Source organism: Plecotus auritus, assembly GCF_963455305.1.
Source record: "Plecotus auritus genome assembly, chromosome: 10".
Taxonomy (NCBI): Eukaryota; Metazoa; Chordata; class Mammalia; order Chiroptera; family Vespertilionidae; genus Plecotus; species Plecotus auritus.
Window position 1 is genome coordinate 31,735,413 of NC_137785.1, and position 18,009 is coordinate 31,753,421.

At 50.0% G+C, this 18,009-nt stretch overlaps 1 protein-coding gene across 1 annotated transcript; it reads left to right on the forward strand.

Annotated features, from left to right (window-relative positions):
• The first annotated feature begins 10,245 nt into the window (after positions 1 to 10,245).
• Positions 10,246 to 17,715, forward strand: CAPNS1 (calpain small subunit 1). Its single transcript, XM_080643702.1, has 11 exons — positions 10,246 to 10,585; positions 11,178 to 11,389; positions 12,343 to 12,376; positions 12,663 to 12,752; positions 12,904 to 12,961; positions 13,059 to 13,123; positions 14,827 to 14,895; positions 14,996 to 15,074; positions 15,214 to 15,330; positions 16,973 to 17,031; positions 17,208 to 17,715. Exons 2-11 carry the CDS (start codon positions 11,196 to 11,198, stop codon positions 17,232 to 17,234), a joined length of 792 nt encoding a protein of 263 aa, XP_080499828.1. The 5' UTR covers positions 10,246 to 10,585; positions 11,178 to 11,195; the 3' UTR covers positions 17,235 to 17,715.
• Positions 17,716 to 18,009: the final 294 nt, after the last annotated feature.

Consider the following 18,009-nt stretch of genomic DNA (forward strand, 5'->3'; position numbering starts at 1 on the left):
TCTCAGAGGTCATGACCTCTGGCCACTTTCCAGGAGAGCGAAGCACTCCCATCTTAGAGGAAAAAATGTCCCTTTCTCTTTTCTCTCTTCTTAACAATTAAGATAAGTGTATATATATATATATATATATATATATATATATATATATATATATATAATTTTTTTGGGGGGGGGTATGGGGGGCATCGATTTGTTGTTCCACTTATTTATGCATTACTTGGTTGCTTCTTAAATTGTTTTTGTTTCATTTTTTTATCAGGCCATCTTCTTATTTTTGATTCATGGGAGTTTTTGTTGTTGTTTTAAATGTATTTTTATTGATTTCAGAGAGGAAGAGAGAGGGAAAGAGAGACAGAAGCATCAGTGATAAGAGAGGCCCTAACTGGTTTGGCTCAGTGGATAGAGCGTCGGCCTACGGACTGAAAGGTCCCAGGTTCGATTCCGGTCAAGGGCATGTACCTTGGTTGCGGGCACATCCCCAGTAGGAGGTGTGCAGGAGGCAGCTGATCGATGTTTCTCTCTCATCAATGTTTCTAACTCTCTATCCCTCTCCCTTCCTCTCTGTAAAAAATCAATAAAATATATCTTTAAAAAAAATGATAAGAGAGAATCATTGATCAGGTTCCTCCTGCACACCTCCCACTGGGGATCTATCATACAACCCGGGCATGTGCTCCTGACCAGAATCAAACCCAGGACCCTTCAGTCCACATGCTGACACTCTATCCACTGAGCCAAACCAATGAGGACACTTGGTTGCTTCTTGTATGTGCCCTGACTAGAGATGGAACCCACAATCTTGGAGTATGGAGACAACACTCTAACCAAAGAACGTACCCAGCCAGGGCCACAATTAAAAAATTTTAACATATTGACAGAATTTAAAATTAGAATTGTTACAGGAACCTCTTATAGACACCAGACAGGTGTTACTGGACAGCCCCGAGTCAGTGGGAGAGGGCTGTCCCCATCTCTATTCTCATTCTCGTAGGAGCAAATTCAAAGGAGTGACGCTGATTGCGTTGTGATAAAGCCGATTTATTAAAGACTAGAGGCCTGGTGCATGAAATTTGTGCACGGGGGCGAGGGGGGAGTCCCCTGAGCCCAGCCTGCACACTCTCCAATCTGGGACCACTTGGGGGATGTCCGACTGCTGGTTTAGGCCCGATCCTGTGATTGGGCCTAAACCGGCAGTCGGACATCCCTCTTATAATCCTGGACTGCTGACACCTAATTGCTCACCTGCCCACCTGCCTGGTCGCCCCCAACTGCCCCCCCTGCTGGCCTAGTCACCCCTCACTGCCCCCCCTGCCAGCCTAATTGCCCCCAACTGCCCCCCTACCAGCCTGGTCACCTCCCAATTATACACCCCACTGGCCTGGTCACCCCTAACTGCCCCCCCCACCAGCCTGGTTGCCTCTTACTGCCCCCCTGCTGGCCTGGTCACCCCCAACTGTCCCCCCCTGCCAGCCTGATCACCCCCAACTGCCCCCCCCTGCTGGCCTGGTCGCCCCCAACTGCCACCCCCCACCAACTTGGTTGCCCCTCATGGACCCCCCTCTCCCCCCACCGGCCTGGTTGCCCCACACAGCCTGCTTGTTCAGTTGTTTAGTCATCCCTCACTAACCCCCCTGCCGGCCTGGTCGCCCCACACAGCCTGCTTGTTCAGTTGTTTGGTCGTCCTTCACTAACCCCCCTGTCAGCCTGGTCATAGGCAGCCATCTTGTGAGGGCATGAGGGTCAATTTGCATATTACCTCTTTATTATATAGGATATTAAAGCAAACAAATTTATTAAAGAAGCAAGGCAAACAAATCTGCATCTGAGCCAGAGCTCAGATGGGCTTTCCTAATTAGCCTGGAAAAGCCAGTTTGGTGGGGATTTGAGGAGTTATATATCCTCCTGTCCGTAAGTTTAAAAAAAATTCCTCTGCTAGATACCCTGGTAAAGATGAACTCTCTCCTTTTCTTTATTATGGCTCTCCCAGAATTTATGAGAACCATAAATTCTGGTAACTTTATGTTGACAAACCCAAGACTGCTGGCTTCACTGTTTAAATAGTAAGATGAAATAAAACTGTCCCCCCTTTTTTCCTTCCCTCTTCCTTCCTGCTGTCTTAGTTCCAGGGTGATTTATACTAAACTAAGCCGGCAGGGGAGGGCAGTTGGGGGCAACCAGGCCAGCAGGGGAGGGCAGTTGGGGGCGATCAGGCCAGCAGAGGGGGGATAGTTAGGAGCAACCAGGTAGGCAGGCAGGTGAGCAATTAGGAGCCAGCAGTCCGGGATTGTGAGAGGGATGTCCAACTGCTGGTTTAGGCCCAATCCTGCCTGCCAGCCTGATCACCCTAACTGCTCCCCTGCCGGCCTGATTGACACCTAACTGCTCCCCTGCTAGCCCGATTGCCCCCATCTGCCCTCCCCTGCAGGCCTGGTCATATATATATGACCTATAATAAGAGAGGAATATGCTAGTTAGCTGGGACGCCCTCACGGGTAACGTCTGGCAGGAGCAGGTGGGCGTGGCTGAGTGCCGCACGAGGCCCGGCACATGAGGCTGTGTCAAATAAAATAAAATGCGTTCACATGCCTGAAGATGACAGGGTTCAAGGAGGAAAGGCTCCAGTTTTGTTTCTCACACCTAGCTAGGAGGACTCCCTTGGGGCGGCTTTCCCCTCTGAGCCCTGAGCAGGACGGGCGCTCCGCTCCAGCCTGGGAGCCCCGAAGGGAGGTGGAGCGAAGTGTTTTCCCTCCAGGACCCTGCTCTCCCTGGGAGTCTGGTGCAGAGGGCACTTTCCCTGGGAACCCAGAAATCCGCCTCCTGGGATGACTGCGCAGCAGCAGGCCTGGCGAGCCACAGAGAGGGTGACCTACCCGGAGGCCACGCAGCTGCTCTAGTTGAAGTCATCCTCGATGGAGGAGCGGGGGTAGCAGGGATCGGAGTCGGCCATGTCAGCAATGGAACCCCAGCTCCCTGCCGAATGACTAGAGCACACAGACCTCAACAGTCCTTGGTCACTTCCTGAGCAGCAGTCAGCCCAGACCGGGATCAAACCCGAAACCTAAGTAGGTGCCCTGACAGAATGGAACCCAAACCTTTGCTGTGGCAGAGGAGGTCCGGCCCACAGCAGGGGCCAGGGCACGCCAGAGGGGTTTTGTTGAGGGGCCCTGACGGGCAGCCCGCAGCGCAGTGGGTTAGAACCTCCTCCTGATACAGCAAGGTTGCGGGTTGGATCCCTGGTCAGGGCACAGACAAGAAGCAACAAAGAGAGCGTAAGTGGCACAACACACTGGTGTTTCTCTCACTCCCTTCCTCTCTCTAAAATAACCAATCAATAAAAATTAAAATAAAAAATAAACCCTCTGGCCCTAACCGGTTTGGCTCAGTGGATAGAGCATTGGCCTGTGGACTGAGGGGTCCTGGGTTCGATTCCAGGCAAGGGCATGTACCTTGGTTGCGGGCACTTTCCCAATAGGGGGTGTGTAGGAGGGAGCTGATCGATGTTTCTAATTCTCTATCCCTCTCCCTTCTTCTCTGTAAAAAAAAATCAATAAAATATATTTTTTTTAAATAAAAATAAACCCTCTCGCTTGCAGAGTTGCTAAGACAGTTAGAAAGCGAAGTTCCATCCCTCCGTTCATTCAACAAATACTTCATATGCTCCTTCAATAATCACACTGGGGATGGGTGTTTGTTTGTTTGTTGTTTTGGTTAATCCTCACCTGAGAACATCTTTGCATTGATTTTTTTTTTTTTTTTTTTTTTTTTTTTTTACAGAGTGGAAGTGAGGGAGAAAGACAGAAACTAATGTGAGAGACATCAATTGGTTGCCTCTTGCTGAATCCCCGACCAGGGCCCCGGATTGAGCCTGCAACCCAGGTATGTGCCCTTGATCAGAATCCAACCTGGTACCCTTCAGTCCGCCCGCAGAAGCACTATCCACTGAACCAAACCAGCATTTTTTTTCTTTTTAAGTCCTCCTCTAAGGATATGTTTGTTTGTTTTTGTTTTTTTTTTGTGTGTGTTTTTTTTAATATATTTTATTGATTTTTTACAGAGAGGAAGGGAGAGGGATAGAGTTAGAAACATCGATGAGAGAGAAACATTGATCAGCTGCCTCCTGCACACCCCCTATTGGGGATGTGCCTGCAACCAAGGCACATGCCCCTGACTGGAATCGAACCTGGGACCCTTCAGTCCCCAGGCTGACGCTCTATCCACTGAGCCAAACCGGTTAGGGCTAAGGATATGTTTTTTTCATTCATTCTAGAGAGAGAGGAAGGGAGAGGGAAAGAGAAACATTGATCAGTTGCCCAAGCAATCTGACAGGGATGGAACCCACAACTTGTGTATGTACCCTCACCTGGAATCAAACCCATGACCCTTTGGTGTGTGGGCGGACACTCTAACTACTGATCCACACCGACCAGGGCCTGGAGGTACATTAAAAAAAATTTTTTTCAGATCTTCCCTGGCCAGGTGGCTCAATTGGTTGGTGTCTCAACCTGTACACCAAAGAATTTCCTGTTGGATTCTAGGTTAGGGTTTAGGTTAGATCCTGCTGGGTCAGCAGGTGTAGAGGCAGCCTACTGGTATTTCTCTGTCACATGGATGTTTCTCTCTCTAAAAATCAATTTTAAAAACATCCTCAGGTGAGAATTAAAAATATATACATATTAAAAAATTTTCAGATCTAAAATTTTATTTGGTTCTTTTTTAAATTTTATTTTTCATTTACAGTTCACATTCAATATCCTATCCTATATAATAAAACCCTAATATGCAAATCGACCTAATGGTGGAATGACTGGTTGCTATGAATTGACCACCAGGGGGCAGATGGTCAACATAGAAGCTGCCCCCTGGTGGTCAGTGCGCTCCCACAGGGGGAGTGCCTCTCAACCAGAAGCCAGGCTCATGGCTGGTGAGTGCAGCAGAGGTGGCAGGAACCTCTGCAGCAGCACTAAGGAGCAGTGAGCCAAGCGGTAGGGAGCAGCAAGCAGGCGGGTGGTAAGGAGTGAGGGGTCCCGGACAGTGAGAGTGCACAGGCTGGGCTGAGGGATCCCCCACCCCCAGTGCACGAATTTCATGCACCAGGCTTCTAGTGTGTGTGTGTGTGTGTGTGTGTGTGTGTGTGTGTGTGTGTGTGTATATATATATATATTTGTGCACTGGGCGGGTTGGTGGGGAGAGGAGTCCCTCAGCCCAGTCTGCACCCTCTCCAATCTGGGACCCTTCGAGGGATGTCTGACTGCCCAGGATTGGGCCTAAACGGGCAGTCGGACATCCTTCTCACAATCCAGGACTGCTGGCTCCCAACAGCTCGCCTGCCTGCCTGCCTGATTGCCCCCAACCGCTTCTGCCTGCCAGCCTGATCACCCCCTAACCATTCCCCTGCCAGCCTAATCAACACCTAACTGCTCCCCTGCCGGCCCGATTGCCCCTAACTGCCCTCCCCTGCCGGCCTGGTCACTCCTAACTGCCCTCCCCTGCTGGCCTGGTCGACCCTAACTGCCCTCCCCTGCAGGCCTGGTCACCCCTAACTGCCCTCCCCTGTAGGCCAGATCACCCCCAACTGCCCTCCCTTTCAGGCCTGGTCCCTCCCAACTGCCCTCTCCTGCTGGCCTGATTGCCCACATCTGCCCTCCCCTGCTGACCATCTTGTGGTGGCCATCTTGTGTCCACATGGGGCTGGCCATCTTTGACCACATGGGGGCAGCCATCTTGTGTGTTGGAGTGATGGTCAATTTGCATATTACCTCTTTATTATATAGGATATATATATATATATATATATATATATATATGGCATAAAATATGAAAAGAAAAATAACATAAAATACAGAAAAACTAACCTTAAAAAATCGACAGAAGACTAGCTGGAGAGAACCCTGGAACCCTGATAACCAAGGATGGAAAGTGGAGACCACTAGAGACTGGTAGGAAGTGCAGAGGCACAAAAGTGGTGGCTAAGCTCCCACAGACAGCAGCTGGAAGTCTGGAGGGATATCTCAGCTATGGAGGGTTCCCACTGAGAACTCTGGGATCTAATCCCCAAGCTGGGCTCCCCAGCCCAGAGCACTAGAACTAAGAAAGGTGCCCATATAATACCTGGCTGTGAAAAGCAGCAGGGTTGCTGTCTGCCAGGGAGAGAAATTCAGGCACCCTCTTAAAGGGCCAACAGAAAATTTCCTGTGCAGCCACCTACCTTGGGCTCCAGCAGAGGGAGGGCAGAGTGTACTGGAGCTGTGTGAGGAGAGTCCATAGTTGGGGGCTCTAGGGTTGGAGCTTGGAAGGCAGCCACCCCAGTTTCCTGTGCTGAGTCATTCCCTCACACTGCAGAGGACATTTTTCTCCTACAGCCCTTAGCTATCCAGGTGGTTTTGACCTGGGGGAAAGGCAGTCACCACACCCTGTTGGAAGAATCCTCACCCCACTCTGTGGTCCAATCAAGTCTGATAACAATCTGACTGCTAGTAGAGACGGATCTCTGGAGGCTTTGAGACTGCCTGATGTCCTTCTGGGCCTGGGGGTAGGAAAAGCAGGCCCTGGTGCATATCTTGGTCCTCTCCAAAGGCATCTGGCCCCAGCAGAGGGAGCCACAAGCTGTGGATTGCTGATAGACCCAAACAGCATACTCAGACCAACGGATGCAAAACATTGGGGGGTGAGGGCAGGTATGGGAGTGGGGTGGGGGGGGCAATGGTAAGATAAGTACACATATAATACCTTAATAAAAATTTGAAAAAAAAAATAAAAATAAAAATAAAAATAAAAACAAACAGCATACTCAGGGCCAATCAGAAATAGGGTCTGACATGGTCCTGCACTAGAGATTGGGAGGTGTAGCAGATCTACCTAATCCGTAGACACAAACTCAAATAAGCAGCCAAAATAGGGAGACAAACAACCTCCAAATGAAAGAACAAGAGAATTCTCCAGAAGAGATAAATAAAATGGAGATAAGAAATTTATCTGATATAGAGTTCAGAATAATGATGGTAAAAATGCTCAACAGTATGAGAAAAGATATAGTAACTAAAAAAACAAAAAAGAACAGTCAGAAATAAAGTGACATAGCACTAATAAAGAACACACTAGCCCTAGCCAGTTTGGCTCAGTGGATAGAGCGTTGGCCAGTGGACTGAATGGTCCCAGGTTTGATTCCAGTCAAGGGCATGTACCTTGGTTGTGGGCACATCCCCAGTAGGGAGTGTGCAGGAGGCAGCTGATTGATGTTTCTCTCTCATAGATGTTTCTAACTCTCTATCCCTCTCCCTTCCTCTCTGTAAAAAATCAATAAAATATATTTTAAAAAATAATTACAAAAAAGAAAAAAGAAAAAAACACACTGGCCCTAGCTGGTTTGGCTCAGTGGATAGAGCGTCAGCCTGCAGACTGAGGGGTCCTAGGTTGGATTCCAGTTAAGGGCACATGCTGGGGTTGCAGGCTCAATTCCCAGTAGGGGGCATGCAGGGGGCAACCTATCAATGATTCTCTCTCATCATTGATGTTTCTATCTCTCTCTCCATCTCCCTTTCTCTCTAAAGTCAATAAAAACTTTTTTTTAAAAGAGAACACACTGTGTGTGGGGGGGGTAATGGGGGAATAAGGACACATATGTAATACCTTAATCAATAAAGAAATACAAAAAATAAATAAAAAATAAAGAGAACACACTGGAAGGAATACACAGTTAGATTAGAAGGGTAGAAAAATCAATCAGGGAACCCAAACAAAAAAAAACAATTAAAAAACAGGAGGAGAGCTTAAGGGATCCCCTATGGGGATCCTGGAAATATCTGGACTGAAGATAGAAATTTGGGTATTGATAACCTAGAAATTGAATTTAAGCAATGCATGTGAAGGAAATCTCAAGGTCAAGGTCAGGCAGACAGACCTGGATTGTAATTGGCAGTGAGTGCTGGAGAAAATGCAAGTTACAAGCATGTTAACTGGAAGCTGCACCTAGTCTCAGATGAGGTGGAGACAGGAAGGGCTTCCCTGAAGAGGTGACTCCTGACACCCAAAGCTTGAGTAACTACAAAACTGGGAAAGCAAAAACAAGCAAGCAAGCAAACGAACAAGCAGAGATGAAGTATTCTAGGTAGAGGGCACAGCCCATGAGAAGGCCTGGCAGCAAGTGAGCCCTGGAGAGGGCAGAAAACAAGCTGCTCAGTCTGGCATGGGGTGTGTGTTGAGAAGGGAATCTGAACTAGTCATCACCAAAAGTTTTAGGATAGCCAAACCCAGGCTCCGACTTGGTCCTGACACTGTCCGTGACCTCAGGTAAGTGACCCTGCCTTCAGAGCCTCCATTTTCTCTCCTGTTAGTTCCTGTTCCATAGACAAGGCTTGAGTAGCAGTTCCTTGCCCTGGCCCCAACAAGCCTTCAGGTAGCATTAGCCTTGACTATGGGTTTCATCTGTTTTGATCTTTTTATTTAAATATATATTTTATTGATTTTTTACAGAGAGGAAGGGAGAGGAAGAGAGAGCCAGAAATATCGATGAGAGAGAAACATCAATCAGCTGCTTCCCACACACCTCCTACTGGGGATGTGCCCGCAACCAAGGCACAGGCCCTTGACCGGAATCGAACCTGGGACCCTTAAGTCTGCAGGCCGACACTCTATCCACTGAGCCAAACCAGTCAGGCAGATCTTTTTATGTGAGGTATTATCATATTAATTATATTACTTAAGAACCAGTGGATCAGGTTAATGGTTAAGAGTATAAGCTAGGGAGTCTGATCTCACAGTCACTTTACTTATTTCTAAAATGGAGAGAAAGACCGTTATGAAGACATATGAGCTGATATATATAAAGTGTTTAGGAGTTATTTTTATCAGTATTACCTAAGAATGGGCAAGAGTCAGCCACATGAGGAATCCAGGTGGGCTCCAGGAGGAGGGAACAGCATGGGTACAGACACAGAATAATAGCTACTAAGCTCTAATCACGTATTCTTTTTTAAAAATATATTTTTTATTAATTTCAGAGAGGAAGGGAGAGGGAGAGAGAGACAGAAACATCAATGATGAGTGAGAATTATCATTGGCTGCCTCCTGCATGCCCCCCACTGGGACCGAGCCCGAAACCTGGGCATGTGCCCCCACCGGGAATTGAACCACCTCCTGGTTCATAGGTCGATGTTCAACCACTCCACCATGCAGACCTGGCTAATGTTCCTATCAAATAAAAAGGTAATATGCAAATTAACCATTACTCTGTCACAAAGATGGCTGAGCCCAGTCCTCTCAGCCCCGCCAAGTCTGGCGGGGGGGGGGGGGGGGGGGGGGGGGGGCGGCGCTGAGAGCTGGGCATGCTGCCTGGCAGAATGCTTGCCTCGTCACCATGGTGACGAGGCAAGCGTTCTGCCCTGGCCAGGATGGGCCTCTGGGCCATGGAGAGCCTCTGGGCAGCAGGCGGGGAGCGGCCAGGCCCCACAAAGAGCTACTGGCCCACGGATTCGTGCGCAGGGCTACTAGTTTAATTATAATAGGGGCTTAGTGAGGGTGGCACGGAAGTCTTTGTTCCCATTTTACAAAGTAGATAATTGCTCAGAGATTTCAAGTCACTGTTTTTGGAATGTCACCGTTATTAAGGGGCGGAGCCCAGATTCAAACTCAAACCAAGCCAGCCTCCAGGGGAGAGGCTAAGGGCCAAACAAGTCAAACAGCCTGGTAGCTAGATTCAGCTCCTTATAAAAAGCCCGAAAAAGTGCTGCGTGTGCACAAGTTGGAGATTGGAAACAGAGCAAGGGAAAGGCCTCCAAAGGCAGCTGGAGTGGCCACTTTTCTCCCAGTTTTGGCATTCCCCGCCCACCACCCAACCAGGCTTTGGCCAGTGGACTTTTCTGTGCCCAGGCCCCCTCTTTAGAGATGGGAAGTCTGAGATGACACTTTGGGCCCATCCTGGAAAAATGATTCTGGTGACCCTGACTGAGGGTAAAGGAATGCGGGTGGAGGAGGCGTCTCACAAGGCAGTTTTCGTAGGCGGCAAAATCCTACCCAGTTTGACCGCCATCCTGATGCTGCAAGGTCCCGGGAAATCTAGACTAGCGGTAGTCCCCGTAAGGATGCGGGCGCTTGGGCCCCGATCGCGAGCTAAATAAAATTCGGGGTTTCCAGATGCTGTCGCGACAAGACCAGGATAGGGGCCGAGAGCCAAGAGTCCCGTTTTGGCGAAAACCGTATCCGTAGCCGGCTGGCTACAACCGATTAACTAGGCCGAGCGCGCGCGCAGGCGCAGTGGAGAGACGGCAGCAGGACCGCGCGGAAGCGGGCGGGGCGCCCGGCGGGGCTAACCCGGAGGCGCCGCCTGAGTCACGCGCCCCGCCCTACCGAGCTGGCCTCCGCCAGAGGCCGGGGAGCAGCGCAGACGAGCGGACCCGCGAGAGGCGGTGAGCGCCCATCCACACTACCCTTGTACTTCGTAATTCCGGCCCTTACGGCCCCAGACCCGACCAGATCCTAAAGTCCCGGCTTCAGAGGTCCCCGGCCGATGATCTGAGATTCGAACCTCCAGACCTGTCCTGCCCGCGTTATCTCACCCCGGACACTCATCCTCCGTCCTTGGATTTGAGAGGTACCCCGTAAATTATGCTCTAGTGCCCCCCATTCTAATGGGAACCCCGTTATCCCTGGCCCAGTTCTTACCCCCACGATTTCAGACCCGAGCCCACAGACCCAGCGGTGACACTGATCCGCTGCGGGGAGTATCTGAATTTTCAATCCCACATTCTGAATTTCCAAAACCCTGTCTCTGGGGCCTCCAGGCCGAGAACCTGATCCGCCCAAGACCTATAGTCCAGTTCTGGGGCTCTGACTCGAGCTCCCAGACACATCCAGGGTGTCTAACACTAATTTGGCGCTCCCAGGAACCCCACCAGACCTGGACCCCCTACGCTTAATGATGCCTAAGTGTAGACTCACGCAGGGTCATTCAAGGCTGACGAGGAGGACCCTTTGAATCCGGAAGGGGTTTCAAATGTGATCATCCCTTCCGCACCCATCCGACCACTGCCATCCCCCAGCAGCCCAGACCACCATTCTGAACAGACTCTTTAAGCCCAGCCAGAGGCCTCACTCCCCCACGTCCAGCTGCCTTAATTTCTCATTTTTACGGGTGGGGGTGGGTTCGGGGCTCGGCGACCACCTAACCACTTTTTTCTCTTTAGGAATCTAGAGTCGCAGCCATGTTCCTGGTTAACTCGTTCTTGAAGGGCGGCGGTGGCGGCGGCGGCGGGGGAGGCGGTGGCCTGGGCGGGGGCCTGGGGAATGTGCTCGGAGGTCTAATCAGCGGAGGCGGCGGAGGCGGAGGCGGAGGCGGCGGCGGCGGTGGTGGCGGAACTGCCATGCGCATCCTGGGCGGGGTCATTAGCGCCATCAGGTAGGGCGGGGCTTGAGGGGGCGGGGCCTTACGTTGGAGACTTGTCCGGCCTGAATAGAATGGGGTAACCTGGAGACTGACCTGGAGCCTTCATTAGGCTGGGCCGGGCCTGGGCTGGGAAGCCGGCCTTGAGGGGCGGGTCCTAAGGAGGCGACTGCAGTTCATGGGGCGGGGCTACACCCTGGGGGTTGCCCTCTGTTGGACCATTGATGGATCCGGGCCGGGCTTTGGGAGGTGGGGCTTACCTGGGCCGGACCCCGCCGGCTTCCGCTTACCTGAAGATGAACGTTAAGGGGGCGGAGCCAGCGAGGCTGGGTGTCACTTCATGGGGGCAAGGCTTGTTTTATTCGCCCGGCGCGGCCGTCCTAGATGGGTCCATGAGAAGGTGGCCCCAGAAGTGGCCAGACCTCCTGGGATAAGAGAAATGGCCTTGAAGGGGCTCAGCCTGGCTGGGAACTAGCTGGATTAAAATAGAAAAATGTCCTGGTGGAGGTAGGGCAGATAGAATTTCTAATTAGCCTAATTAGAGGCCTAATTAGCCTTGGCCATTGAGCAGTGATCCCTCCAAGGAGCTGGGACAAATGGAGCTGGGGCGGGGTGCTGGGAAGACACAAGAGTTCAGGAAGCCCTAGCGATGAACTAAGTTCCTAGACAGATGGGATTGGAGGAGTTTGGGGCCCCGAGAAGCTGGGGCAGAAATTTTACGAAGTGAGCCCTGGGAAGGGCTGAGTTTATTGAGGGAGCTGCCATTGGGCGGGTGTGCTCTGGTAGGAGTGGAGCCTACCTTAAGGTCAGGCCTCTGAGTTGTGGGCGCAACCAGGGCAGCAAGGATAGGGACAGGTGAGGACAAGGAGAGATAAGGCAGGTGGAGGGAGCAGGTAGGGAGGGTAGCAGTCTGGGTTTGGGGGGGTTGGGGTGTGGTAGCTAGCGCTAACTCCCCTGTTTCCCTCCAGTGAGGCGGCTGCGCAGTATAACCCAGAGCCCCCGGTAAGCTGCCCTCCACAACCTGAGACCTTTCTTCCACTCCGAGGCCTTTTCCAGCACTACTCCTTGTCCCTTTGGAGAAACCCCACCCCTTCCACATCCCTCTCATAGTCTCTCCCTTGTCATGTCCACAAACAGCTATTACCCCCTCCTTATTCACTGACCACCTCTCATTCCTTTGATCACTCAACTACTCAGTCCACTCTGGGTGGCAACCTAGGGCTGTACTGGCCAGGGCTCCCCTCCCCACCTCTCACTCTACCTTCTATGACATCTCCTCCCTCTGCAGCCCCCACGCACCCATTACTCCAACATCGAGGCCAATGAGAGTGAGGAGGTCCGACAGTTCCGGAGGCTCTTTGCCCAGCTGGCTGGAGATGTAAGTAACCCCATTCTAACTCTTCCATAATTTCCCTTGGGTGGCACTTGTACACACACTCAACCATGGCTATCCCAAACTTCCTATCCTCCTTCATAACACGCCCAGATCCCTTTCAGTCACCCCTGATCCACCCCAAACTTCCCTATAGGACATGGAAGTCAGCGCAACAGAACTCATGAACATTCTCAACAAAGTGGTGACCCGACGTGAGTGACTGGGGTCCACACATTGGGCAGGTTTAGAGGTATGGCAGTTGGGGTAGTAATGACCTCTCGCCTCTGACCTTCAACCTGTCCCCCACAGACCCTGATCTGAAGACTGATGGTTTTGGCATTGACACATGTCGCAGCATGGTGGCCGTGATGGATGTATCCTTGAGGGCACTCTGGAAGAGGCCTTGAGTGAAGAGGAATTTTCTGAGAGCATGGGTGGGAACCAGGGTATAGCTTGCATACCCACAGATGTGGACAGGAATACATTAGAACACACCCACCTATGGACATGTGGCAATCAATATCAGCTGTCATAGCTGGCACTTACATGTACATCAGAACCATTCTGTTAGACACATACAATTATTATATTCCATTCTATTGGTAAAGAAACAGACTCAGAGAGAGGCAGTCATTTGTCTGAAGTTATAAATAAAGAGTAAGTGACAGGATAGGAATTTGGACTCCAGGTCTTTTGGGCTTGAGAACCCAAGCTTATAATTGCCATAGGTATGCCTACATGCTCATGTATACATGCCCACACAAGGGCACACCCATATACACGAAGATATGTGATGGCATATGCACAGGGACACTTGTCTGTTTGCACATGGCTAGTCATTAGCTGATCTTGGATACATGCACACTCAGCACATAGGTCAGTGCAGACATATACGTATATTCATGTTGTGTAATCACGTGTGATTATGTAAGAGTTACATGCAAAAGGTTTAGCATAGTATATAATAATAGAGAGTGGTCTGTACATGTTAGGTGTTACTATGATCTTATGCAGGTAGATTTTTTTGTTGTTATCCTCATCAGAGGATATTTTTTCCATTGCTTTTCAGAGAGAGTAGAAGGGAGAGAGAGAGACATGTCAATATGAGAGACAAATATCAGATGATTGCCTACTGCACTACTGGGAGATGGGGAGTGAATCTGCAACTCAGGTATGTGCCCTTGACTGGGAATTGAACCCACAACCCTTCAGTACAAGGGCCGATGCTCTGACCACTGAGCAATGTCAGCCAGGGCTGCAGGTAGATTTTTCAGCTCTAAATCTGTTTCCGTCTCTGTGACTGGGGAATATTACTTTTGGGGCTGGTGTCTTGAGGATTTAGTGAGCAAAGTTATGGTCTGAGAAGCTTAACACTGGTGTGTGTACTAGGTAATCTGGTAAGTCTTGGTAGGTTGTTATTGAGAATTTCCCAAGTGCCAGCACCGGAGCTTAGAGTTTTCTGCCAATATCTCATTCTTCTCTGATCACAAACCCATCAGGTATTCACTGCTGTCCCCTCATTTTCTTAGAGCTCTAAGGTGCCCCTGTTTTTTACATGTTCTAACATTTATGAAATCAAGGATTTAATAAATGAGGAATTAGCAACTATTCAGGTGAGAAATTTATAGTTTGGAAAAGTTCATTATAATTCCACATGGTTATGTTTAAAGAGAGTCCTAACCATTTAGAAACATAAAGTGGCCCTGGCCGGGTAGCTCAGTTGGTTAGAGCATCATCCTTATAGGCCAAGGTTGTGCGTTTGATCACTGGTTAGAGCACATAAAGCAACTAAGGAATGCATAAATAAGTGGAACAACAAAATTGATGTTTCTCTCTCTTTCTCCTTCCCTCCTTTCCTCTTTCTCTAAAATCAATAAATAAAATGAAATGAAAAGAAACAAAGTAAAATTTGTATGGATAAAACAAAAAATAGCACCACATCCAAGGTTACATGACTAGGGTATGATAGGAGCTGGGGTTTTAGCCCATGTTTCCCTGCTTGGCAGTTACATCATGATGTACACAGGGTGTACAGTGCACACATTTGGTACAGCTATTCTTAACACCCTTCTGCCAGAGTGACACAACAGGCAAGCTGGGTTTCGAGGAATTCAAGTATTTGTGGAACAACATCAAAAAATGGCAGGTGTGTGGTGACCTCTGAAACTTAGCACGAAGACTTCTAAGCCACGGAGATGCTGTGCCCCATGATGCTCATTTGGTCCCTGACCTCCCTGTCCCCACAGGCCATATACAAACAGTTTGATGTTGACCGTTCAGGAACCATTGGTAGCAGTGAACTTCCGGGGGCCTTTGAGGCAGCAGGTATGGCTGGCGGGGACATAGTGGGGCTGGGGGTAGGATTGATGAGACAGCCCCACTGAGCTGGTCTGAGTCTGAATCTGGGGCTGGGAGTGGGTTGGGCTACATGACCCCCACACCTGAGAGACTAAATCATTGTCAGGGTTCCATCTAAACGAGCATCTCTACAACATGATCATCCGACGCTACTCAGATGAGGAAGGGAACATGGATTTTGACAACTTCATCAGCTGCCTGGTCAGGCTGGATGCCATGTTCCGTGAGTGACACTGCAGCTCTCTTTGGGGGGCGGGGAGGAGAGGTAGATTTTATTTGTTCAACCTCCAAAAAATTAGCCAAGGTCTTTGAGCCTAACCCTGAGGTGGGCAATGGTAGGGACCCTGCAGTGACCAAAACAGCCCCAGATCCTTCCCTCACATCCCTCACAGTCCAGTGGAGGAAAGGCAAATCATCAGACAGTGACAGCTCAATGGTTGCTGCTGGGCTAGAGGAAGTTCAGGGTAGAGTGATGGGGGCTCTGAGGGGAAGCTTGGGCAGAGTGCATTTAGATTTGTGATTGTGGAAGCTCTGAGGGCTTCAAACTTAAGAGGCAGCCTGAGAGGTCAAGGAGGGCTTCCAGGAGGAAGGCACATGTGAGCTGAGACCTGAGGGGTGAGGAGGAGTGATCCCATGAGAGAGTGGGGATGATTGTTGCAGTGGAAACAGCCTGTGTGAAGGCCAAAAAGAGAAGATGGTAGTTTTGGTGTTTTTTGTTGAACTCAGTTCAGCATGCTGAAGGGGTGGGATGGTGAGACAAAAGGCTGCGAGGAGGGGATAGCAGGGACTGGATTATGAGGCTCTTTTGAACATGAATGCACTGAATCTTTAAGATCACCCTGAGAAATGGAATTATTGCCCCCATTTTATGGAGGAGGAGCCTAGGGTTCAAGGAGACAAAATTGCTTGTTCACAGCCACTCAGCAAGGAAATTAATTCCAAAGCCAGAATTTGAACTCAGACCTGTTTGAGAGAGTTGAGTGAAAGGAAGCAAGAACAATGGGCATGTAGGGCTGTGAATGCCAATTTTTTAGGGGTGCTCAGACAGTGGGGGCAATGGAGAGCTATAGTAGGGTCTAGGCAGGGGAGGGACAGTCAAATTTGGCTTTGATCCCTTGGCCTCCCAAGAGATCAGGGAGGACCATACATTAAGAGTATGGGTAGAGGAAAAGGGACAGGTATGTCAGGGCTATGAAGGGAAAGCAGGAGTGAACAATAGGGCAGATGATGCCAAAAGTCACATGTGAGAAGGCCCAAGAAATGTCCACTGGATTTACCAGCAAGAGGGTCAATAGTAACTGCTGTGAGTGCAGCGTCTAGGACACCAGGTAGTATGTGGACATCTAAGGGTGGTAACAATGTAGAATGAGAGGAAGCGAAGGCAGTGTGGGCACCTGTTTGCTCAGATTTAGCTGTGGGTGGGGAACATGGAGGGGAGCTTCAGGGCAGGAGTGGGAACTATGCCAGACGGTAAAGGCAGGAAGTGAAGCCTGCAGAGTCTCTTTCCAATAGTCTGTTTAAGCTAGAGCTGGAGGGTTCAGAGGTCAGTGGGAAGCTGGGACTTGGGCAGAGGGTGATGGTATATGGAGGCCATTATTGAGGTGGGTAACAACATGGGTTTCAATCCCAATTTCCTCACTTTCTCACTGTGTGACCTGGAACACATCACTTCTCTGTGCCAAGTTTTAAAATGACACATCTCTCGGAATTGGATTAAATGAGTTAATACATGGAAAGCACTTTATACAGTGCTTGGCACAAGGTGCTAAATCAAGTACTAGCTACTATTATCATCATCCCATATATTAGTATATTTTTATCCTAAAAGCCACCCCCCCTTCCCCAACCCTTCTCTTCTCCTTTAGGTGCTTTCAAATCTCTTGATAAAGATGGCACTGGACAAATTCAGGTGAACATCCAGGAGGTAAGAACTCCCATCCTGGGATGTAGGTTCCTAGGAGGGGACCCCTCCCCTTAGCTCTGAACTGGGTTCCCTCCCTCCTGTTTTCCCAACAGTCCCTGGGTGAGGGCAGAGAAGGGCTCCTGGTATTCTAGTCCCAGTTCTCCTCCTCCTCACTCTCTGTGCCTTTCTTTCCCCAGTGGCTGCAGCTGACTATGTATTCCTGAGTGGGAACCCCAGACCTCTCTCCTCATCACCTCACATTAGGTGTCACCTTGGACATTTGGTCTCTCCCAGGGCTGATCCTGTCTGCAGTCATGTCTTTGTGGGTCCTGCTGACCCATCAGCTTTTCCATTTTCTCAGCTGTTGGCAACTAGCGTCTCAGACAACAGCTAGGGCTCAACATGTCCCAACATGCCATGCCCCAAGTTACCTCTGGCTCTAGGACACTCTAACACACCCTGCCCCATGGTTCACTCCACCCTCGGCACACCCACTCCACAACCCTTCTCATGCATCTATGCCAAGTTGTGTCACTTCCACACCCTAAGGGCCCTTCTCTAAGTTCTGGGAGAATCACCCTAGACCCTATGTACCCTGGCATACCTGTTCAGTTAACCACCCAGCCAGGTCACCAGTGCCTTTGTATTCTGCCCCCAGCCTGCTAGACCCTGGAGGAAATAAATGCACCCCAGTTGCTGCTCTGAGATCTGCCTCCTGTTCTGAGAGTTGAGGGGTGGCTCAGGCTCTGTCTGGGGCAGAGGGAGACTTGGTCCTGGTGGTGGAGTGGGGGTGGTTTTGTGGGTCTTTGTGTCTATCCCAAAAGCTGGATCTGCATGTCTTTCTCACGGTACCTGGGGAGGGAGTGTGGGGGATCCCCGTCGAGTTGTAGCCTCATTCTTGCTGATGCTTCAGAGATTCTGTGCAAGTTGAGAGTGGGACACAGAGGCCTTGGCAGTCCTGCTCCTGCTGTAAGAGCAGGGCTGGTGGGAAGTATCAGT

What these genes read in the sequence shown, in the direction of transcription:
- CAPNS1 (XM_080643702.1), top strand. Translation starts at nt 11,196, where the DNA reads ATGTTCCTGGTTAACTCGTTCTTGAAGGGCGGCGGTGGCGGCGGCGGC. An exon ending in GGGGGCCTTTGAGGCAGCAG is followed by an intron (nt 15,075 to 15,213) that starts GTATGGCTGGCG and finishes AATCATTGTCAG; the next exon opens with GGTTCCATCTAAACGAGCAT. An exon ending in CAGGCTGGATGCCATGTTCC is followed by an intron (nt 15,331 to 16,972) that starts GTGAGTGACACT and finishes CTTCTCCTTTAG; the next exon opens with GTGCTTTCAAATCTCTTGAT.